At 47.6% G+C, this 25,221-nt stretch overlaps 2 protein-coding genes across 2 annotated transcripts in view; both read right to left on the reverse strand.

Annotated features, from left to right (window-relative positions):
• Nucleotides 1–25,221, reverse strand: part of LOC112614031 (mpv17-like protein) — a 240,487-nt gene that overhangs the window by 17,458 nt on the left and 197,808 nt on the right. The gene's annotated exons all lie outside the window — the stretch shown is intronic.
• The window catches only part of C20H16orf45 (chromosome 20 C16orf45 homolog), a 169,604-nt gene that overhangs the window by 17,458 nt on the left and 126,925 nt on the right, over nucleotides 1–25,221 (reverse strand). The window contains exon 3 of the mRNA XM_025370121.1: nucleotides 2,485–2,558. Within this exon, the coding sequence (XP_025225906.1) occupies nucleotides 2,485–2,558 (74 nt within the window). The remainder of the gene's footprint in view (nucleotides 1–2,484; nucleotides 2,559–25,221) is intronic.

The following is a 25,221-nucleotide window of genomic DNA, read 5'->3' on the forward strand; positions in this document are numbered from 1 at the left end:
GGCCTGCAGTGGGTAGAGGCCAGGGATGAAACTCAACATCCCACAAGACACCACACAGAGCCCTGTACCCCCAACAAAAAATGATCAACCCCAAAGGAAGATATTGACATTTGGCAACCCCAAATGTCAATAGTTGAAGGTTGGGAAACGCTTCTCTAAGGTTCTTCACGCTAAACTTGTAGCTCAGGAATAACTGCCACTTATGGGCACCCACTGTGTGCTGGGCCCGGTCTCTTTCTACTAACTTGGGGGCTCCTTGAGAGTGGAGAACCGTTCTCTGTTCATCACTGCATGTCCGGCACCTAGGTTCGGGGCTTCCTGCAGAACGGCCTCTTGGGACATACTTATTGAACTGACAGGATGGCAAAAACATTCAAGTCAAGGGCAATGGTGGGTGCTTATCTGGCCTGTTTGAAAATGCCTTTGCAAAAATGATAACAGTGAGAAAATTAGGACAGTGAAGGGGATCTGATCTAATCAACCCCCATCTTGCCTTTAACCTTTAACCTTCAAACTGCCCTTAATCATTCCCAGGTTTAGGCCGCGCTGGCTTTGGGAGACATTTAGTTTATAGTTTAAATGATTATAATCCTTCCCCTCAACTAAACTGCCTTTTTAAAGCTAATAAAAGGCCCCCATGTTAGAAAGATGGGAGGAGGTTGAATTCCGCTAAGGGGTAGACATAAATGACTACAGCCATTATTCCAGAGGTCACAAGGTTCGCAACTTCCCCAATTACTCCTGCAGATAACATCACAATTGCAGAACCTAAGATCAGCCTTTTGAGATATCTTTTTAGGTTTTGCATTTCTGATGAATGATGATTCATTCATCATTCACCTGGACCTGCCACCCAGAAGTGGACTTAGCACCCTTGAGAACCATTTTCACACCCCTATGATTGCATCCCCAACCAATCAGCAGCACCCTTTCTGATATAGTTTGGATGTGTGTCTCCACCCAAATCTCATATTGAAATGTAATCCCCAGTGTTGGAGGCGTGGCCTGATGAGAGGTGATTGGATCATGATGGAGGTTTCTCATGATGGTTTAGCACCATCCTCCTTGGTACTGTCCTCGCAATAGCGAGTGAGTTCTCATGAGATTTGGTCATTTAAAACTGTTTGGCACCTCCCCCCTCACTCTCTTGCTCCTGCTCTGGGCACGTGACGTGTCTGCTCCCTTGTCTTCAGCCATGATTATAAGTTTCCTGAGGCCTTCCAGCAGCTGAGCAGACACCAGCATCGTGCTTCTGGTACAGCCTGCAGAACTGTGAGCCAACTAAACTTATTTTCTTTGTAAATTACTTAGGTATTTCTTTCTTTCTTTTTTGAGTCGGAGTCGTGCTCTGTCACCCAGGCTGAATGCAGTGGTGTGATCTCACCTCACTGCAACCTCCACCTCCTGGGTTCAAGCAATTCTCCCACCTCAACCTCCTGAGTAGCTGGAATTACAGGCACCTGCCACCACCCCTGGCTAATTTTCATGTGTTCAGTAGAGGTGGGGTTTCACCATGTTTGTCAGGCTATTCTCAAACTCCTGACCTCAAGTGATCTGCCCGCCTTGGCCTCCCAAAGTGCTGGGATTACAGGCATGAGCCACCGCACCCGGCCTGGGACTAGTCTTCTGATGAGGATAAGCCCTACAGAGGGCAACTGACCCAGCCTGATGGGCAAGGGAAAATTCTTTGGAGAAGACGCCAAATAAGTCAGGCATTAATAACTACCAAATTTGGGGTGACTTCAAAGTTCGAGTTTGTACCCACTTCATCTGTTCCCAAGTAGGATCATAATGATCATAATTGCTAATATTTACTGGACTCTCAAGGCCAAACATCAAGCTAAGCACTTAGTTTGCATCATCTCATTAATTTTTATGATATTTAATTTAATTTAATTATATGTTTTTTGAAACAGTGTCTCACTGTGTTGCCCACGCTGGAGTGCAGTGGCACAATCTCAGCTCACTGCAACCTCCGCCTCCCGAGTTCAAGTGATTCTCTGGCCTCAGCCTCCCGGCTAGCTGGGATTAGAGGTGCCCGCCACCACACCCAGCTAATTTTTGTATTTTTAGTAGAGATGGGGTTTTGCCGTGTTGGCCAGGCTGGCCTGAAACTCCTGACATTAAGTGAGCCACCCACCTCAGCCTCCCAAAGTGCTGGGATTAGAGGCGTGAGCCACCGTGTCCGGCCTCTTTATGATATTGACACTCAATGAATTAGGTCTTCTTACTACCCACTATTCAGAGGAGGAGAAATTGAGTCTCAGAGAAGTACAGTGACTTGCCCAAGGACAAGAAGGTGACCAGAATTCACTAGGACTTGAACCCAGGTTTGCCTGACTCGAAGTCGTGTTTGACACATGCAGTCAGGGAGCACTGCATTGCAAGAATGAGACTCTGTCTTCCAGACCCAAGGGTACAGATGGGCCAGGTTGGGGGCCCCCCAGCATCTGCTTAGCACAAGGTGAAGTTGCAAATGGTTACCTGGGATGGCGACCAAGTTCTGCAGCTCCTGCTTCAAGTCCATGATGTCCTTGCAGAGCTGGATGTCATCCATCCTGGGGAAACAGGACACCACCAACAGCAGGTTACATCAGCAGAGCATCACACCCTGAGCATCACCCACTTAACACAAAGAAGCTGATAAAGGTGGGTTATCCTTTGAAGAGGCCATACATGCTCATTGTAGAGGTTTTCCCTCAAAAGGAAAAAGCCAAACACTGTTCAATTTTCCCACCACCTGGAAATGATCAATCATTGTTTTTTGTTTGTTTGTTTGTTTCAGACAGAGTCTCGCTCTGTTGCCCAGGCTGGAATGCAGTGGCATGATCTCGGCTCACTGCAACCTCTGCCTTCCAGGTTCAAACGATTCTCCTGCCTCAGCCTCCCAAGTAGCTAGGATTATAGGTGCCTGCCACCATGCCCAGCTAATTTTTTTTTTGTATTTTTAGTAGTATTTTTAGTAGAAACGGGGTTTCAGCATGTTGGCCAGGCTGGTCTTGAACTCCTGGCCCCAAGTGATCTGCCCACCTCCGCCTCCCAAAGTGCTGGGATTACAGGCATGAGTCACCGTGCCTGGTCATCAGTCATTGTTAATAACACCTCAATAGAGCTCCTTCCAGTCTTCATGTTGCCTGGCTTTGGTTTGCTTATATGAGTGGGTTCATGTGGCATATTCAGTTTTGTTTTTCAGCTAATGTTTACATTTTTTAAACATTACAGAAATTGACAACATAGAGGAAAGTCTCCCTCTGTCCTTCAGAGAGAATCATTGTCAACAGTTTAGTATGTATTCCTCTGGATTTTGAAAAACATTGTTTTTCTCACGCCTGTAATCCCAGCACTTTGGGAGGCTGAGATGGGCAGATCACGAGGTCAGGAGATCGAGACCATCCTGACTAACACGGTGAAACCCCGTCTCTACTAAAAATACAAAACAAATTAGCCGGGTGTGGTGGTGGGCGCCTGTAGTCCCAGCTACTTGGGAGGCTGAGGCGGGAGAATGGCGTGAACCCAGGAGGCAGAGCTTGCAGTGAGCCGAGATCGCGCCACTGCACTCCAGCCTGGGCAAAGAGCAAGACTCCGTCTCAAAAAATAAAAACAAAAAAAACCCAAAACATTATTTTTAGTCTGCAAATGTTTAAATTTTTTTTTTTTTTTTTGGAGATAGAGTGTCACTATGTTGCCCAGGATGGAGTGTAGTGGCGTGATCACAGCTTACTGCAAACTTGAACTCCTGGGCTCAAGGGGTCCTTCTACCTCTGCACAACCCCTCCCAACCCCAGCCCCATGCCAAGTAGCTGGGACTACAGGCTAATTTCTAAACAGTTTTTTTGTAGAGACAGGGACCTAGCTATGTTGCCCAGGCTGGTCTTGGATTCCGGGCTTCAAGCAATCCTTCCACCTCAGCCTCTCAAAATGCTGGGATATAGGTATGAGCCACTGCATCCAAACTCCTCCAGATTTAAAAAAAATGCATATGCTTATAATATCATATATGACACCATTGTTATTGTACAAAAATTTTTTTGCAATTTGCTTCGTTCAATTTAATAATCTTTAATAGTCTTGAGCATCTTTCCTTATCGGTATATGCAAATTTCCACATTTTTTTTTTTTTTTTTTTTTTTTTTGAGACGGAGTCTCGCTCTGTCACCCAGGCTGGAGTGCAGTGGCGCGATCTCGGCTCACTGCAAGCTCCGCCTCCCGGGCTTACGCCATTCTCCTGCCTCAGCCTCCCGAGTAGCTGGGACCACAGGCGCCCGCCACCTCGCCCGGCTAGTTTTTTGTATTTTTTAGTAGAGACGGGGTTTCACCGTGTTCGCCAGGATGGTCTCGATCTCCTGACCTCGTGATCCGCCCGTCTCGGCCTCCCAAAGTGCTGGGATTACAGGCTTGAGCCACCGCGCCCGGCCAAATTTCCACATTTTTAGTAGCTGCATAGTACACCATTATGTTGATATACAGTGATGTCTTTTATTTTTAAAATTTATCTTTATTTTATTTTTTTTAGACAGAGTCTCACTGTATCACGAAGGCTGGAGTGCAGTGGTGCGATCTTGGCTCACCGCAACCTCCGCCTCCCAGGTTCAAGTGATTCTCTGGCTTCAGCCTCCAGAGTAACTGGGATTACAGGCATGAGCCACTGCACTCGACTGATAATACAGTGATCTATTTAACTATAATTTATTTAACTATTCCCCTATTCATAGACATCTGAGTTGTTTCCTAATACATTTCTAGGATAGATTCCTGAAATGCAATTGCTGGGTCTAGTGACATGAACATTTACATTGTAGTAGGAATTTCCAAATTGCCCTCCAGAGAGACTGGGCATGACATTCCCAACAGTGTGGCGGTGGGGGGGACAGTGGGTGCTGGCTCCTGTCATCTCAGTATTTGGGTTGCTTTTGCAACCCAGTTTTACACTACACATTATAGTTTTGCATTACACATTATGGTTTTGTGTGTGCGCTACAAAAATGAACTCGTCTTGCAATTACAATATTTGTAATGGCTGTCTGCAATTTCACAAATGAGATTCATCGGGATTGTGCTAATTACGCCCTCCTCTTGATTACTAAGGCTGGCTTTTCAGGTTTGAGCAATTTTGGCCACTGTAGGATGAACAGCAATTCCTCTAAGGCTTTTTCTCCATGCTGGATTATTTGGGGTTTAGATTCTTAGAAGTGGAACCACTGTGTACAAAGGGCTTGAGATTTCCATAGCTGTGGAGATGTATCTTCAAAGCGCGTGATATATAGGTTCACATTCACTCTGCATGTCTCTGTCTTTGTTGTTCTTGTTGTTTTGTATTTTTTTTGAGACAGGGTCCTGTTCTATCGCCCAAGGCACAATCATAGCTCATTGCAGCCCTGAACTCCTGGACTCAAGTGATCTTCCCACCTCAGCGTCTGAAGTAGCTGGCACTACAGCTGTGCAGCCACCATGCCCAGCTCATTCTTTTTTTAATTTTTAAACTTCATAGAGATGGAGTCTTGCTGTTCACCGGGTTGGTCTTGAACTCTTGGCCTCAAGTGATCCTCCCGTCTTAGCTTTCCAAAGTGCTGGGATTACAGGCGTGAGCCACTGCACCTAGCCTGCACATCTTTATTGAACATCTACTGTGTTGGGCACTGTTGTCATCTCTGAGGCTTGCAGCAGCAAAGAAGACCAAGCCCTCACGAAGATGACATTTTGCTAGCAGAGACAGAAGCTAAACACAAATACAATATTTCAGATGTTACCAAGAAGACTGAAGCAGGTAAGGGATGTAGTGGGTCAGCTTGGAGCCAATATCTTACTTTGCTCCTGACAACTATCCTAGGAAAAACCAGAGGACAGAAATCATATTTTCATTTTACTCATGCGGAAACAGGTAAAGAGGCTCAACTGAATACACACAGCTCATAGGGGCAGGACCAGAACTAGAAATCGACCTTTCAGAGTCTGAGTCCACTGATCTTTCTGCCTCATTCCTCAGCGTCTCCATCAAGGGCTGGGGCTGCTGACTCCTTTCGGCAGTGCCATCTGTAGACCAGCATGGGGCCCTGTCTTAGTCTGTTGAGTGTTGCTATCAAGGAATGCCTGTGGCTGAGTACTTTACAAAGACAAGAGGTTTATTTGGCTCACAAATCTGCTGGCTGGAAGATGGGACATCTGGCGTGGGCCTCAGGCTGGCTACATTCATAGAAGGTGAAAGGGAGCTCATGTGTGCAGAGGTCACCGGGCAAGACAGGAAGCAAGAGAGAGTGGGAGGTGCCAGGCTTTTTTTGACAACCAGCTGTCAAGGATCTAAAAGAGCAAGAACTCACTCACTCCCACCTCCCAGGGAGAGCTTAATCTGTTTATGGGGGATCCTCCCCGTGACCCAAACACCTCCCACTGGCCCCTATGATAGAGTTTAGATCTGTGTCCCCGCCCAAATCTCATGTCGAATCGTAATCCCCAGTGTTGGAGGAGGGGCCTGGGGGGAGGTGATTGGATCATGGGGACGGATATCTCCCTTGCTGTTCTCGTGATAGTGAGTTCTCACGAGATCTGGTTGTTTAAGTGTGTGTGGCACCTCCCGCTTTGCTCTCTTCCTCCTCCAGCCGTGTAAGACTTCCCTGCTTCCCCTTCGCCTTCCACCGTGATTGTAAGTTTCCTGAGACTTCCCCAGCCACGCTTCCTGTACAGCCAGTGGAACTGCAAGTCAATTAAACTTCTTTTCTGTATAAATTACCCGATCTCAGGTAGTTTAAAAATTTTTTTCCTTAAAATAGAGATAAAGTTACACCATATTGTCCAAGCTGGTTGCCAACTCCTTGGGTCAAGCAATCCGCCCACTTCAGCCTCCCAAAGTGCTGGGATTACAGGCGTGAGCCACCGCACCCGGCCTCAGGTAGTTCTTTATAGAAATGCAAGAACAGACTAATTTCAACATGAGATTTGGAGAAGACAAACATACAAACCACAGCAGGACCCCTTGCCTTTTGCCACTCAAGAATAACTCATGCTGTCCATTCCAATCTCAGCATCCTAGTTTCAGGACAAGAGCCAGGAATGCCTTGCTTCAGCCTGCATCTCTTGTTGCCAGAGGCATGCCAAGCATTTTTCAAGCCCTGCTCTGGAATGTCCTAGCAGGTGACAGCTGCCTTGAATGAGTGTGGACTTGCCGGGAGGGCACAGACTGTTCCTGTGGGTTTCTATCAGTGATCGTTCAACTGGAGGGACTCCGGATGCTTTTGCAGAGATCAGGCTATATCAGGGCAATCTTGGTCCCCAGGAACATTTGGCAATGCCTGGGGACATATTTGGTTATTATAATTGAGTGTGTGTTGGGGAGGGGTGTGATTGCTACTGGCATCTAGTGGGTAGAGACCAGGGACGCTGCTAAACATCCTACTGTGCACAGAACAGCTCCCACAACAGACAGCGAGCCAGCCACCATGTCAATCACACTGAAGTTGAGGAATCTTGGATTCTAACCACAGAATTATCAAATTATTGATAATTTTTGAGAGGTAAGAGAGAAGATGGAAAAAAGACAAAAGGAGAGACAGGTAGTGATTAGGAGTCAGAGTTTTGGCACCAAACAACTTTGGCTCGAAGGGGCCACGGTGCAGTGACTTCCTTCTCTGCCTCACTTACCTAACTCATTTTTAATTATTTATTTCTTTATCTATTTTTTTTTTTTAAACAGAGTTTTGCTCTTGTTGCCCAGGCTGGAGTGCAATGGCACAATCTTGGCTCATTGCAACCTCTGCCTCCCGGGTTCAAGTGATTCTCCTGCCTAAGCCTTCCAAGTAGCTGAGATTACAGGCATGCACCACCAGGCCTAGCTAATTTATTTTTTTGGTTTTTGGACAGGATTTCACCATGCTGGTCAGGCTGGTCTCGAACTCCTGACCGCAGGTGATCCACCCGCCTCAGCCTCCCAAAGTGCTGGGATGACAGGCATGAGCTATCGCACCTGGCCATCATGTTTTAAATAGGAATGATGGCAGTACTATTTGCTGGGATTATTACGCACGTCAAGCATTAAGCACAGTGCCTGGGACCTACACAGTCAAATGCCCAAATAAATGCTATCTACTATTATTATGTTGTTTAGGGATAGGGTCTGGCTCTATCACCCAGGCTAGAGTTCAGCAGCACAATCATAGCTCCCTGCAGCTTCAAACTCCAGGGCTCAAAGGATTTGCCTGCCTCAGCCTTCCAAGTAGCTAGAACTTCAGGCATATGCCCCTATACTCAGCTAATTTTAAAATTTTTTGTAGAGACAGAATCTTGCTATATTGGCCAAGATGGTCTTGAACTCCTAGCCTCAAGCGATCCTCCCACCTCAGCCTCCCAAAGCACTGGGATTATAGGCATGAGGCACCACCCTTGGCCTTTACTATTATTATCATTAGCTGTGAGAAAGAAGCAGAGAATGGCTGGGTGCAGTGGCTCACACCTATAATCCCAGCACTTTGGGAGGCCAAGGTGGAAGGATCACTTGAAGTCAGGAGTTCAAGACCAAACTGGCCAACATGGTGAAACCCTTTCTCTACTAAAAATATAAAAATTAGCCAGGCGTGGTGGTGCACGCCTGTAATCCCCAGTTCTCAGGAGGCTAAGGCAGGAGAATTGCTTGAACCCGGGAGGCAGAGGTTGCAGTGAGCCAAGATCATGCCACTGCACTCCAGCCTGGGCAACAGAGTGAGACTTCATCTAAAAAAAAAAAAAAGACCAGGTGCGGTGGCTCACATGCCTATAATCCCAGTACTTTGGGAGGCCGAGGTGGCCAGGTCACAAGGTCAAGAGATCAAGACCATCCTGGCCAACTTGGTGAAATCCTGTCTCTACTAAAAATACAAAAATTAGCTGGGCGTGGTTGGTAGTGGGCGCCTGTAATCCCAGCTACTCAGGAGGCTGAGGCAGGAGAATACTTGAACCTGGGAGGCAGAGGTTGCAGTGAGCCAAGATTGTGCCACTGCACTTCAGCCTGACTCCATCTCAAAAAAAAAAAAAGAAGCAGAGAAAAAGGAAAAGAGAAAATGATGTAGAAGAAGCACTATTTCTGAGGAATGGAGCTAACATGTAAAACCTTTTTAAAAATAACTTTCAGTGCTTACACTCTTCTTTGTAAAAGTTTTTATTTATTTTACTTTATTTTATTTTGAGATGGAGTCTGACTCTGTCACCCATGCTGGAGTACAGTGGCACAATCTCAGCTCACTGCAATCTCTGCCTCCTAGGCTCAAGCCATCCTCCCTCCTCAGCCTCCAGAGTAGCTCGGACTACAGGGAGGCGCCACTACGCCCGGATAATGTTTTGTAGAGATGGGGTTTTTTTTTTTTTTTTTTTTTGAGACGGAGTCTTTGCTCTGTGCCCCAGGCTGGAGTGCAGTGGCGCGATCTCGGCTCACTGCAAGCTCCGCCCCCCCGGTTCACGCCATTCTCCTGCCTCAGCCTCCTGAGTAGCTGGGACTACAGGCGCCCGCCACCTCGCCCGGCTAATTTTCTTGTATTTTTAGTAGAGACGGGGTTTCACCGTGTTAGCCAGGATGGTCTCGATCTCCTGACCTCATGATCCGCCCGTCTCGGCCTCCCAAAGTGCTGGGATTACAGGCTTGAGCCACCACGCCCGGCCAGAGATGGGGTTTTGCCACGTTGCCCAGACTGGTCTCAAACGCCTGGGCTCAAGTGATCCACCCACCTCACCCTCCCAAAGTGCTGGGATTACGGGCATGAGCCACTATGCCTGACCAATAAAAGTTTGTAAATGGCATTTGTACCTGATTGTAGAGTGGATCCCTAATTATTGTAGAAATTTTGGAAAATACAAACAAGTACAAAGAAGGAAGCTAAACGTATGCAAAACCTTGACCTACATGTAGCAGAGGCCACTTCTACTCCGGGGCTTCTGGTGTATTTCACAGCTGTCTTTTTCCTCCATGTAACCTAAGGGTGGCGGGCTTGCCCTGGGGGCCTTTTCCCTGGCCCTCTGTCCATCTCTAGGCTGCCCTTAGCATGTGATTGGATCCTCCCAAGAGATCCAAGCCCACAAACATTGACAAGCAAGGTGGAATTCTACAGAACTGCTCACGGGAGTCACGTTGCAGGACTTCATCAATGTCCCTATGAGATAGCTCTGTTTTCCTCATGCCTCATCTCTTCTCTCTCTCTTTCTCTCTCTACCTCCTCCACACACCTCCCACCAAAGGAGGACCATAAGGCCCTAAATCAAGCTTGTCCAAATCTGACCCAGGATGGCTTCTGAAGGCGACCCAACACAAATTTGTAAACTTTCTTAAAACATGAGATTGTTTTGTGTGATTTTTTTTAAAGCTCATCAGCTATTGTTACTGTAAGTGTATTTTATGTGTGGCCCAAGACAATTCTTCCAATGTGGCCCAGGGAAGACAAAAGATTGGACACCCCTGTCCTAAATCATTCAGCTCTGTTCTTCAACTTATAAACCCTAGTTGGCAAAACCAAAAGCTTCATGGTCCTTTGAACATCCTCCCAAGAAAGAAGCTTGTCCCCCCATCCCAAGCTGTCCATCAGGGTTAGGTGTCCATTCACGTAACTAAAAATCAAATCTTTCTCTGGAATATGGAAGGATGGGTTCTGCCATTAAGGCAAACAAGAAGTCAGCATTTACGGAGCCTTTACTGTGCAAATGCTCAGCACTTTCTGTGCATAAACTCGTCTAGACCCTCACAGCAGTCCGGGAAGAGAAACATTGTTTTGAGCTCCATTTTCCAGATGAGTATATGGAGGTTAAGCACCACACCCAATGTTCTGTACTGGTAAGTGGTCTTCTAGATTCAGCCCTAGCTCCTGCTCTTGACAATTTCACCACGGTGTCTCCTCTCCATGTGGCTATATGAGTTGCAGCTGGCAGGATCCGTTGCAGACCTTCCCCTCCCCCTTTCTCCCAGAGCTCTGATTTGTCCAGGAGGCAACCTGCCCAGCTTGATGGAAGCCAGCCACAGAATCCCATTTGCTTTGGCCAGACACGCACTTTTCCAGGCTCTCTTGCAACTAGAGGTAGCTATGACATCTACTCTGGGCCAATGAAATATAAGAGCACAACTTTAAGCAACCATTACCATAGTCACATATCTGTCATAGTGACATATATGTACCATAAAGACATATAGTGACATATATAAGGAAGCTACTGGGGGGTTTAGTTACACATCGTTTGGCTGCTTGACTTTTAGCTATATAAGTTTTAAGACCAGCTGGAAGTAAGTGGTTAAAAGCAAGCAAGGCAAGTTAAGTTTGGTGGGCTTAGAGAAAGCCCTTAAGAGAAAGTCTGCTTGGGCAGGCTTCTGGGGAGGATAATTAGGGCCTTGGGTTCTCCCCCGTCCTGGTCCTAAGCTCCTACAGCCACTCACGTGAGGATGGTGAAACCGAATGCTAACCTGATTAAGCCCACCAAACTTAGCTTGCCTTGCTTGCTTTTAACCACTTACTTCTAGCTGATCTTGAAACTTACATAGCTAAAAGTCAAGCAGCCAAACGATATATACCTAACCCCCCCTACTGGCTTCCTTATATATGTCACTATATGTCATTATGGTACAGTATGTCATATGTCACATGTATGTCACTATGACACATATGTGACTATGGTAATGGTTGCTTAAAGTTGTTTTTCAGGACTATGGGGGCAGCTCTTGTCCAGTTCGAACCCGTTGAGATCAATGACCCTTCAACTGAACCTGTGCAAATGCTGGAGAAGTGACCTTTTGATGTCAGAGGGCCCAAAAACTCCCTGGGATCATGGTAATGCTGCCATTTTCTAAACATGCATCCTATGAAGAGCCAGGAGCTTGGCTATGTATGTACAGATTGCCAATGACCTCACTTCCCCTTGCCTCCAGTCACCTTTCCCCACACTTTAGAACACCCTGCTCCTTTATTCCATAAAGATCCCTAAATTCCATCTTCAGGGAGGCAAGTATGAGACCTTTTCTCCTGCCTCCTTGCTTGGCTGCATTGGTGTGAATAAATTCTTTTCTTTTGCCAGATCCATCATAACAGCGATTGGCTTACTATGCATGGGCAGAACGGGACAGATTCGCTATCTATGGCAGAGGGGAGGAGAGGAAACCCTTGATAGCATCCTGGGGCCACCCCATTGACCCTCGGGCCACCTGCATCTGGATTGCATATCAAGTCAATTTTTTTTTTTTTTTTTGAGACGGAGTCTAGCTCTATCGCCCAGGCTGGAGTGCAGTGGCATGATCTCGGCTCACTACAACCTCTGCCTCATGGGTTCAAGCAATTCTCTGCCTCAGCCTCCCAAGTAGCTGGGATTACAGGCATCCACCATGCCCGACTAATTTTTGTATTTTCAGGAGAGACGGGGTTTCACCATCTTGGCCAGGCTGGTCTTGAACTCCTGACCTTGTGATCCACCCACCTCAACCTCCCAAAGTGCTGGGATTACAGGTGTGAGCCACCGCACCCAGCCTCAAGTAAATATTAAATGTCCTTATGACTTAAGTAGTGTGAACAACTGACTTGGTTTGCCTGGGGCTGTCCCAGTTTCTGCACTGCAATTTCCAGATCCTTGGAAACCTCTCAGTCCCGGGCAAACAGAGACAGCTGGTCACCCAAGATTTAAGACACTAGTCATCGAATGCTCTGTTCCTTGGAGCTGAAGACATTTTCACGGATACATGTGTGTGGATAGCTGCATTTTTAATGCGTATTGGATCAAGACATACCTACAGCTGTCCCGCTCATTGCAAGCATGACATCGTGATGATTTTCCAATGCCATTAAATCATATTGTTCAAAAGACAGGTGAATAGTTCATGCAAAGTGCTTTAAAAGCATAGCTGGGGCCGGGCGCGGTGGCTCAAGCCTGTAATCCCAGCACTTTGGGAGGCCGAGACGGGTGGATCACGAGGTCAGGAGATCGAGACCATCCTGGTGAACATGGTGAAACCCCGTCTCTACTAAAAAATACAAAAAACTAGCCGGGCGAGGTGGCGGCGCCTGTAGTCCCAGCTACTCGGGAGGCTGAGGCAGGAGAATGGCGTGAACCCGGGAGGCGGAGCTTGCAGTGAGCTGAGATCCGGCCACTGCAACTCCAGCCCGGGAGACAGAGCGAGACTCCGTCTCAAAAAAAAAAAAAAAAAAAAGCATAGCTGGAACTGTGAATAAGCCACATTAGTCCAGGTCTCTGCACCATTAGGGCTGAACCTGGAAATCAAGCTCTGCTGCTGCCTGAGCGCTCCAAAGAGAGATGTTATCTTCAGTAACCTGATTAACGTTCAGAAGGAAAAGAAAGCCAACCCGTGTCATTCAGCATCTTGGCCTTTCACGCTGGGACGATAGGGGAAAGTGGGTCATTTTTTATCAGCGTTGGGTGGGGAGAGGTGATCAGGCCCTGCTGGAATGACAGAGCGGCTGCTTTACCAAACTTTTGTGAAACTGACACGAAACGGAGGCATCAGCTTGAGTTGCAGCCTAATGGAAACCCAGCAGAGACTACGACAAAAGCAGAGGCAGGTTTCCAGAGGCAAGGATTGACTTTTAAAAATAGTCTTTATTGTCTTCTTTTAAAAATAAGTTACGGAGGCTGTGGGCATCTTAAGACAGGTGAGAAAAAGAAGTAATGTCTAGGCCGGGTGCAGTGGCTCACGCCCGTAATCCCAGCACTTTGGGAGGCTGAGGAGGGCGGATCACGAGGTAAGAAATCGAGACCATCCTGGCCAATATGGTGAAACCCCGTCTCTACTAAAAATACAAAAATTAGCTGGGCTTGGTGGCACGTGCTTGTAGTTCCAGCTACTCGGGAAGCTGAGGCAGGAGAATCGCTTGAACCTGGGAGGCAGAGGTTGCAGTGAGCCGAGATTGCACCACTGCACTCCAGTCTGGCAACAGAGCGAGACTCTGTCTCAATAAATAAATAAATAAACAAACAATGAGGGATTTAGATGAGCCCTCGAGCCCCATTCTGTGAGCACAGAGAGGATGCAACCTGCTTTAGACCCAGCCAGATCTCATTGTAGATCTCAGTACCCCCATTGACTGGCCATGACCTCCTTTACTGCTCTCAGCCTCAGTGCTGTCACTGTGGAAAAGGGATTACACCTTTGACCTGGGGTTGTAGGAGAATTAAACAGGCTTGTGTGTGTGGTGCTGGCAGCCCACGGTTTTGCACAGGCAGCGTGGGTGTGTAGGAACAGCTACTTCCATCCACCCCTCCACCCTAGGTAAGAAGTCAGCTCACAGAGACGCTCCTGGACTCTCCTAGCCAACATTTCTGTGCAAAACGTGTATCTCACCATCACATGCTATTTCTCTACTCCCCTTTCCTCCCCTCCCCTCCCCTCCCTTTCCCTGTCTTGCCTTGTCTTCTCTTTTCTTTTCTTTTTTGAGATGGAGTTTCACTCTTTTCACCTAGGCTGGAGTGCAATGGTGGGATCTCGGCTCACTGCAACCTCCACCTCCCAGGTTCAAGCAATTCTCCTGCCTCAGCCTCCCAACTAACTGGGATAACAGGCATGTGCCACCAAGCCCAGCAAATTTTTGTATTTTAGTAGAGATGGGATTTCACTATGTTGGCCAGGCTGGTCTCAAACTCCTGACCTCAGGTGATCCACCCACCTCAGCTGCCCAAAGTGCTGGGATTACAGGCATGAACCACCACACCCAGCCAGCACGTGCTATTTCAATCTTCTCAAATCAAATGGTTCCAAGATGATAAACATGTACACTGGTTCAGCTTTCGTGGGATTCACGAGCTTACACACTATCCCTGGGGAAGGGTAAGTGTTGAGAAGTCTCCAGGGAGCCCCTGGCCTCAGCTATTTCTCAGCATCTTGCTGGGGACCAAGGGTCCAGAGAGGTGCCTTCCAGCGGGCTTGGGTGACATCCATAGGAAGGGAATGCCCTCATGTTGCACCCTGGAAGGTCAATATGCCTGTTTTCTCTCCGTGGCTGTTTTAATGGTCTGTGGATTAACATCCACCTGTCACACCGGCCTCTCCTTTGATGGCAATCAGATACTCGTTCCCAAACAAATGTCACCTTCTTCAAGACCCTTGTTCCCACTCTGTTCCCAAAAAAACGTCAACTTCCTCAAGCGCAGTTTATTCTTCTCTCTTCCAAGGGCTTTCTAGACTTAGTTTTGATTTTTCTTACAGTAACAGCTACTAATACTGTTCTTTTGTGTATGTATCATATAAAAAAATTATGGACAGGCACAGTGGCTCATGCCTGTAATCCCAGCACTTTGAGGATGAGATGGGAAGATCGACAGAGCCCAGGAGTTTGAGATCAGCCTAGGGAACATAGCGAGACCCTGTGTCTACACAATAAAAACGTTAGCTATGCCTGGTGGCGTGTGCCTGTGGTTCCAGCTACCAGGGAGGCTGAGGTGGGAGGATCACTTGAGCCCAGGAGGTTGAGCTCCTGGGTGAGCCATGATCACGCCGCTCTACTCCAACCTGGGAGGCAAGGATTGACTTTTAAAAATAGTCAATTTTCTTGATGTGGGTGACCAGCTGTCTGCCTTGACAGAGTGAGACCCTGTCTCAAAACAAACAAATAAACAAACACCAGTATTGCTTAGTTACTTTTGTTTTAGACCTAAAAGAATACTTGGTCCTTTTTTTTGTTTTTTGTTTTAGAGGCAGGGTCTTACTATATTGCCCAGGCTGGACTTGAACTCCTGGGCTTAAGGAATTCTCCTGCTTCAGTCTCCCAAGTAGCTGGAAACACAGGCATATACCACCACACCCAGTTTGGTCTGTTTAAAAAATTATACAACTATTACATAAATATGGTCTCACTATAAAAACATCAAACAATACAGAAGTATAATTGCTAGCACTTATTGAATGCTTTCCTATGATTGGTGTCAGGCTCCGGATTAAGCATTTTACACAAATCATCTCAGTGAACTCTTGCAGCAACTCTTAAGAGGTAAGGACTATTATTATTATCTCTTAGACAGGATAAAGAACTTGTTCAACATCACAGAGTAAGTGATAGGAACTTGGACCCCGTGCAGTCTGATCTCAGAACCCAAGCTCTCGGCTGGGACTGTGAAAGCTCCAGACAGTGACTAGAGTTCAATGAAGACAGAGATCAGGATAGTCTGGGAGAAGGTTGCTCAAATCGAGGTGCACCTTACAGGGGGCGCATGACTTGCAGGGGTCAGGAAGAGATTCCAGGCACTCAGAGAGAGGAGGGAGCTGAGACAAATATTAGAAATGGGTGTGGTATGCCAGGGTAGGTGACAATGAGGAGTCTGCCCAATTAGGACATATCAGGGACATATGTGTCTGGGTTGTAAAGAACCTTAACATGGGAGCCATCTTAGGTTCTAGAGTGAGAGCATGGCATGGAGATGTGTCCATGAAACCCAGTTTGGAAGACATGGTGATCAGTATTTCCACACCAAGGAGAGAGCACACTCTCCCTTTGAACTTCTGTCTAAGATGCTCCAAGGAATTCCTGGAAGATTCCTCACCAATCTTTAGCTGGGGCTGGCAAACTACAGCCCACGGTCAAAATCCGGCCCACGGCCTGTTTTGGTACAACTCACGAACTAAGAATAGTTTAATTTTCATTTTTAAATAGTTGGGGAAAATCAAAAGAGTAACATTTTCTGGTATACGAAAATTATGTGAAATTTAAAGTTCAGTGTCTGTAAATAACGTGCTATTGGAACAAAGTCACGTCCATTCATTTCGGCATTGTCTGTGGCTGCTTTTTACAACAGTGGCAGAGGTGAGTAATTATGACGGAGACTATACACTCTGTAGAGCCTAAGATATTTAGTACTTGGCCCTTTACAGAAATAGTTTGCTGACCTCTGGTCTTCAGAAAGAACCTTGGTAAGTATTCAGAGACTGAAGAGGTTTCTCTTCTTTCCTTTTTCTTTTTTTGAGACAGGTCTCTCTGTGTCTTGCCTAAGCTGGATGGAGTACAGGAATGTAATCATAGCTCCCTGAAGCCTTGGTCTCCTGGGCTCACGCAATCCTCTTGCCTCAGCCTCCCAAGTAGTTGGGACTACAGGCGCATGCCACCACGCCTGGGGTAATTTTTTAAAAATGTTTTGGACCAGGCACAGTGGCTCATGCCTATAATCACAGCACTTTGGGAGGCCAAGGCAAGTGGATCAACTGAAGTCACAAGTTCGAGACCAGCCTGGCCAACATGGTGAAACTCCGTCTCTACTAAAAATTAAAAAATTAGCGGGGCATGGTGGTGCATGCCTGTGATCCCAGTTACTCGGGAGGCTGAGGCAGGAGAATTGCTTGAACCTGGGAGATGGAGGTTTCAGTGAGCTGAGATCGCGCCACTGCACTCCAGCCTGGGCCACAGAGTGAGACTCCATCTCAAAAAAAAAAAAAAAGTGTCTGGTAGAGATGGGGGTCTCACTGTGTTGCTCAGGCTGGTCTCAAACTCCTGGGCTCCAGGCATTCTCCTGCCTTGGCCTCCCAAAGTACTGAGATAACAAGTGTGAGCCACTGTGCCTGGCCCTAAAGAAATTTCCAGCTCTCTTTTTTTTTTTTTTTTTGAGACGGAGTCTTGCTCTGTCGCCCAGGCTGGAGTGCAGTGGCCGGATCTCAGCTCACTGCAAGCTCCGCCTCCCGGGTTCCCGCCATTCTCCTGCCTCAGCCTCCCGAGTAGCTGGGACTACAGGCGCCGCCACCTCGCCCGGCTAATTTTTTGTGTTTTTAGTAGAGACGGGGTTTCGCCGTGTTAGCCAGGATGGTCTCGATCTCCTGACCTCGTGATCCGCCCATCTCGGCCTCCCAAAGTGCTGGGATTACAGGCTTGAGCCACCGCGCCCGGCCCCAGCTCTCATTTTACATGAATGAAGAAATCAATGCCCAGAGAGGTGAATGCTGTTCACCGATTCACTGACTCATCCAGAAAACAGTTCTTGAGTGCCTACTGTGTGTCAGCCCTCCTGATCTATTTTCACTTTTGAGAGACACTGAGACATAGGCCAGCTACCAAGGCCATGTGGCGAGACAGCAGGGCTCTTCCCACCCCACTGCTTCGACTGACAGACCAGAGCTTGTTTTCTTCTCTGGGCTCTGGCGGGGAACTGGCCTGTGCCCTTCCCACACATGCTCACTAATGCTACCTGGCAGTTTCTGTGACTGCACTTTGCCCTCTGCACATCCTTCACTCCTTTGAAGGAGACAGTAAGTGTTGTGAGTTCATTATTTCTCCTTCCTTCCTTCCTTCCTTCTTTCCTTCCTTCCTTCCTTCCTTCCTCTTCTTCCTCCTTCTTCCTTCTTCTTCCTCCTCCTCTTCCTCCCCCCCTCCTCCTCCCCCCCTCCTCCTCTTCCTCTTCTTCCTCTTCCTCTTCCTCTCCTCCCCCTCCTCTTCCTCCTTCTCCTCCTCTTTCTTCTTCTTCTTCGTCGTCATCTTCTTTTTTGAGATGGAGTCTCACTCTGTTGCCCAGGCTGGAGTGCAGTGGTGCAATCTCAGCTCACTGCAACCTCTGCCTCCCAGGTTCAAGCAGTCCTCGTGCCTCAGCCTCCTGAGTAGCTGGGATTACAGGTGCACACCACCACGCCTAGCTAATTTTTGTATTTTCGGTAGCGATGGGGTTTCACCATGTTGACCAGGCTGGTCTTGAACTCCTGACCTCAAGTGATCTGCCCACCTCGGCCTCCCAAAGTGCTGGGATTACAAGTGTGAGCCGCCACGCCCATTTATTATTTTCTATTATTTTTTCCTCCAGACTCTTACCAGTGCCTAGAATAAGACACATCGTCCTTCCTTTGGAGGGCCCAGCGAGCTGTGAAGTGGGTAGAAGACTGGTCCTTGGTGTCCCTAACCCTACCCCTAAGGCCCTTGGCTAAGCTGCCCCAGAATAATTAAAGATGTGAACAGAGATTAAGCTCCAGGGTGAGCGCAGCAGCTCCTGCCTGTTATCCCAGCACTTTGTGAGGCCGAGGCAGGAGGATCGCTTGAGTGCAGGAGTTCAAGAGAGCTGCTGGTTTTAAATGTGGCACTTCTTCGCTCTTTTTCTCTTGTGCTCTCTCTCTCCTGCCGCCATGTGCTTCCTTTCCCTTCGCCTTCTGCCATGACTGTAAGTTTCCTGAGGCCTCCCCAGCCATGCAGAACTGTTGAGTCAATTAAATCTCTTTCCTTTATAGATGACCCAGTCTCGGGTAGTATCTTTACAGCAGTGTCTGAACAGACTGGTACACAGCCCATGTGCATCCCTGTGTAAAGTCTGGCCCCAATGAGTTCTCTTGAATTCCTGCACTCAAGCCTCTGCCCAACTCCCCCCCCAGCTCAGAACATCTTTGTCTCAAACTAATTCCTCTGCAGCTTCACTAATCCCTTCTCCTTCTGGAATCTTCCTGATGCCCTCAGCTACATCAGGGCCTCTTCCTTTCTGCAGCCATAGCCCCCTTGTTATCTCACTGACATCTAGGCATTCCAGAACCATCTAGGCATTTCTTTGTGTTTCTGCCTCAACAGACTTCACCTCCTTTAAGGGACTTTGCCTTTTTCCTTCATGGTTCTAGCACACCACCCCATGCCTGACACATCGCAGTAAATACACAAGGAAGGAAGGAAGGCTGGCAGGCAGGGAGGGTACACACAGTCCTGCATTTTGTTGAAACAAGGCCTAAAGACTGCAGGTGCAGGTGGAAAAATTTCAAGTCTCATGATAGACGCCATGAGGGCAATCGTATCTATCAAAGGCGGTGAGTCAGCCCTGGAGAAATCCAATTAAACATCCGTCATTCAAGTGATAACTGCTTTGCATTCTGCTATCAATACTGTTTCTATTCTGAGCTGGCTCAGCATCTGAGCTCTCTGTGCCTTCCATTCTCAGTCACCTGCTGCGAGTTCCCGCCACTGTGCGGCGTCCCCTCTTCCAAATCTACCCTCTCCACTCCCAAGTCCATCCCTGCTCTCAAGCTGATGCCAACAAAAGCTGATTTGCATCCGGCCCAGTCTCCCTGAATCCTCATCATCTGTAGGGTGGAATTCTTCTTCTCCACTTTATAGAAGTCTCAGAGAGGTTAAGTAAATCGCCCAAGATCAGACAGCTTGCAAGATTTGAAAGAAGACAGTCTGACTCCAGAGCCCTGACAATTGCCACTACAATAGACTGCCTACGTATGTCACCAGATATACCAGACTGTCATCTTCTGTTCCCCTACCCCCTTACTTTATCCCGTTCTTGCAGTCAGGAGACTTCTAAAATGCTTTCAGGCCGGGCGCGGTGGCTTATGCCTGTAATCCCAGCACTTTGGGAGGCTGAGGCAGGCGGATCACTTGAGCTCAGGAGTTTGAGATGAGCCTGGGCAACACGGTGAAACCCTGTCTCTACCAAAAAAAAAAAAAAAAAAAAAAAAAAACTTAGCCAGGCATGGTGGCGGGCACTTGTAGTCCCAGCACCTTGGGGGGCTGAGGTGGGAGGATCGCTTGAACCTGGGAGGCAGAAGTTGCAGTGAGCTGAGATTGTGCCACTGCACAATCTGGCCTTGGTGACAGAGTGAGACTCTGTCTCAAAAAAAAAAATGCTTTCAACCAGTGGCAGTTCCAAGGGGTGGGATTTCTTGGGGATGGCAGGAATGGTTTTAGTCCCACCTCGTAATTTCCATTATCCTTCAAACCACCTCAACATTTAAAAAGTGCTTTTAGGCCGGGCGCGGTGGCTCACGCCTGTAAACCCAACGCTTTGGGAGGCCGAGGTGGGTGGATCACGAGGTCAGGAGACCGAGACCATCCTGGCTAACACGGTGAAACCCCGTCTCTACTAAAAATTAGTCAGGCATGGTGGCGGGCGCCTGTAGTCCCAGCTACTTGGGAGGCTGAGGCAGGAGAATGGCAGGAACCCGGGAGGCGGAGCTTGCAGTGAGCCGAAATGGCGCTGCTGCACTCTAGCCCGGGCGACAGAGCGAGACTCTGTCTCAAAAAAAAAAAAGCAAAAACAATAACAAAAAAAAGTGCTTTTGAAATGGGAAATATCAGGTAGGATAGAAGCAATAAGAGAAAAAAAATTAAAGAAATGGGAAATAGACATTTCCCCCAATTTTGTACAAAGTGTAAGAAAAAAACTTGATAGAAACTATGCAATTTTAATTAATTTGTACGACACAAATCTCACTAAAACCATGTACTTGCTACTGCGAAGGCAGCTGTAAGGTAAGTCCCCTGATTGTTTCATGTGACCAACTGGCTGGCCCTAAGTCCCTCTTGTTTAGGAACTTTTTTTTTTTTTCCAGACAAAGTCTTGCTCTGTCACCAGGCTGGAGTGCAGTGGTGTGATCTCTGCAACCTCCGCCTCCTGCGTTCAAGGAATTCTGCCTCAGCCTCCTGAGTAGCTGGGACTACAGGTGCACACCACCACGCCCAGCTAATTTTTGTATTTTTAGTAGAGACAGGGTTTCACCATGTTGGCCAGCATGGACTCCATCTCTTGACCTAATGATCTGCCTGCCTCAGCCTCCCAAAGTGCTGGGATTACATGAGCCACCGTGCCTAGCCCTGTTTAGGAATTTTAAAGCAGTCACTCCTTTTATTTTTTTTGAGATGGAGGCTTGCTCTGCCCTCCAGGCTGGAATGCAATAGCATGATCTTGATCTTGGCTCACTGCAACCTCCACCTCCTGGGTTCAAGCGATTCCTCTGGCTCAGCCTCCCTAGTAGCTGGGATTACAGGCACCGGCCACCATACTCAGCTAATTTTTGTATTTTTAGTAGAGTCGGGGTTTGACCAGTTTGGCCAGGCTGGTCTCAAACTCTTGACCTCAGGTGATCTGCCCACCTTGGCCTCCCTAAGTGCTGGGATTATAGGCATGAGCCACTACATCCGGCCGCAGTCATTCCTTTCAACTGAGCATCTAAAGACTAAAGGAAAAAATATCTTAGAAACACAATCTGCAGTCCCCGGAGAAGCCTCCCCTGCCCTCTTCCCACCCGTTCCTGCTTAGCCCATGGCCTGGGCCACTGTGACCACAGTCTCAGCTTAGCCCTGCTCCTGCCAAAGCACAGAGCACACTTCTCTGAAGCCATCAGCTATGGACCATCACCACTCACAATTCCCATTAGCGTCACTGCACTAGCAGAAGCCGATAAGCTTTTGATGATAAGTAAATTAATATTTAAGTCAACTTCATGTTTATTCAGCACGCTAGCGATTAGTGATCTCCTTTGTAGGGAAGCGAGACCCTGGGGCTTAAAGAACCACAAAGAAAAGGCAAGTAATCTCTGTTGGATGCCCCAAAGCAGGGCAGGCTAGGACTAGAACGAGTGATGTGCTGGCGAATGTTTAACTGGCTGGGAGCAGGAGAGGGAGGTAGAAGCCCTGTTGTGAATCATTTGCCAATTTCCACGGTGTAAATACTCCCACTACTGCAGATTTTGAGCTACCCACAGTTGAACAACTGGTTCTCCAGATTCCTAGAAATTTAACATCACTGGCTAGAATCAACAAGTGGGCAGATTTGGGGGTGCCTCTTCAACACTCTTTAAAATATTTACTCAACATTTACTTAGAAGAGAAGTTACTTAGAAAAGAAACTTAGAACTATTTGAGGGAAAGGTTGCCTGTGGCAATGATGATGACAACGATTTTGGCTACCATTTACTCAGAATTCACCATGCACAGGGCAGGCGCAGTGGCTTACACCTGTAATCCTAGCACTTTGAAAGGCCAAGACGAGCAGATCATTTGAGATTAGGAGTTCAAGACCAGCCTGGGCAACCTGGTGAAACCCCATCTCTACTAAAATACAAAAATTAACCAGGTGTGGTGGTGCACAGCTGTAATCCCAGCTACTTGGAGGCTGAGGCAGGAGAATCACTTGAACCCAGGAGGCAGAAGTTGCAGTGAACCAAGATCATGCCACTGCACTCCAGCCTGGGCAACAAACAGAATTTACCGTGAGCCTTTTACACCGTAAGTGCTTTATACACTTTATACAGGCATGAGCCACTACATCCAGCTGTACTAAGAAGCGCTTCATAGGCACTAAATGCTTTACATAGATTATCTCAATCCTGATAACCACTGTTTGAGGTAGGCACTGTGTGGTCGTCTCTTTTATACATGAAGATTCCGCAGCTCAAGGAGGTTAAGTGGCTCCAGCAGAATCACACAACTAGTCAGTGCTGAATCTGGGACATTGACCTGTGTAGCCTGGTTCAGATGCCCACATTATCTCAATGAAGAACACCTCCTTCATTGTGTGGTAGGTCAGGTCTCACCAACGCAGGCCTCCAGAACAGCTGTTTCAGCAGGGACTGTGTGGTTAAGTTAAATATTAAAAGCTGAAAGTGGCTGGGCACGCAGTGGCTTATGCCTGTAATCCCAGCACTTTGGGAGCCCAAGGCGGGTGGATCACCTTGGTCAGGAGTTCAAGACCAGCCTGGCCAAGATGGTGAAACCTCATCTCAACTAAAAATACAAAAAAAATTAGCTGGGAGTGATGGCAGGTGCCTATAATCCCAGCTACTTTGGGAGGCTGCAGCAGGAGAATCGCTTGAACCTGGGAGGCGGATGTTGCAGTGAGCCGAGATCCCACCATCACACTCCAGCCTGGGCAACAAGAGCAAAACTCTGTCTCAAAAAAACAAAAAAACTGAAGGAGCCGACTGGGCATGGTAGCTCACACCTGTAATCCCAGCACTTTAGAAGGCAGAGGTGAGTGAATCACCTGACGTCAGGAGTTTGAGACCAGCCTGGCCAACATAGTGAAACCATGTCTACAAAAAATACAAAAATTAGCTGGGCGTGGTGGCGCATGCCTGTAATCCCAACTACTCGGGAGGCTGAGGCAGGAGAATTGCTTGCACCCGGGAGGCGGAGGTTGTAGTGAGCAGAGATCACACCACTGCACCCCAGCCTGGGCGACAGAGCGAGACTCTGTCTCAAAAAAAAAAAAAAAAAAGCTAGGAGCGGCAGTGCCCTTTTATACAAAGGCTGGAACGTAACAGAAACCCTCTGAGAGTTTTGCCCAGGCCTTTCCTGGGCCTTGAAGCATGACAAGATAACGAAGGAATTCTTGACCCGTTTAGGATTAAAGTTTTATTGGGGGTGTGAAGAAAGTCCCCAGGCCTCCACAAACAAGTTTATTGGGGGTCTGAAGGGACTCCCCAAACCTCCATGATTTAGCAGGAGACAAGATAAGGGTAATCACCCCAGCACCTGGACCCACTTAGATTAAGTACATTTACTGAAGCTCCAGAGGAAGGTCTTCAGGACTCAGTTAGACTAGAAGCAGCTAATTACTTAGGTCTTTAGATGAATACACATTTACACATGGACGTATAGCTTAGAAGGTATGTGAGCCCTGGGAAACTTTGTAATTTTGAGTTGGTCTGGTGGTATTTTCCAGGCTTTCTCCCTGTAACTGGTAACAGAAATAGAAACTCCCGCCTTTCCCAGTTTGTTTGCATCTCGTGATTGGGCCACTAGCATAAGCAGCCCGACCCTCAGTTTTGATCCAGGAACAATTGTTCCAAGCAATTTAACTCTGATACCAGTTCAGCATAACGCTCTGGAAAAAAAGTCAAAATCCTGCAGACAGCGGGACTCACTTTGCTTAGAAGGACGGGGTGTATGTGTATGTGTTTTTGTTTGTTGTTTGTGTGTTTGAGACAGGGAAACAGGGTCTTGCTCTGTCATGCAGGCTGCAGAGCAGTTGCTTGATCACGGATCACCACAGCCTCAATCTCCCAGGCTCAAGACATCCTCCTGACTCAGCCTCCTGAGTAGTTGGAAATACAGGCACGTCCTAGCATAAGCTTGGCTAATTTTTATATTTTTTATAGAGCGGGAGTTCCACCATGTTGCCCAGTCTGGTCTCAAACTCCTGACCCCAAGCAATCCTCCCATCTCGGCTTCCCAAATTGTTGGGGTTTCAGGCGTGAGTCCCTGTGACTGGCCCCCACCCTCTTCTTTGACCTCTGTCAAAGAAGACCTTTTTTGCCACCATTCCCGGCCATGGAAGGCTGTTTAGAGACCACCTATTGTTATTTACACACGGTCTTGGATGGGGTTGTGTCTCCCTCCTGTAGTGGAAAAAAGTTGGAATTTTTGGCTGCTCAACCTCCAAACCCTAGTTTTAGGGAAAGCATTCACTGTGTCAGTCATTATTCGAGAAGTTCAACAAGGGAGCACCCCCACTTCCTCAGACTCAGCCAATCAGAAGCTCATGTCCAAGACTTTGACCACAGAGCAAATGACAGAGATAAAAGGATGGAGGGATTAGACTCGTGCTGACCAG

This window comes from Theropithecus gelada, chromosome 20, assembly GCF_003255815.1.
Source record: "Theropithecus gelada isolate Dixy chromosome 20, Tgel_1.0, whole genome shotgun sequence".
NCBI classification, from domain to species: domain Eukaryota; kingdom Metazoa; phylum Chordata; class Mammalia; order Primates; family Cercopithecidae; genus Theropithecus; species Theropithecus gelada.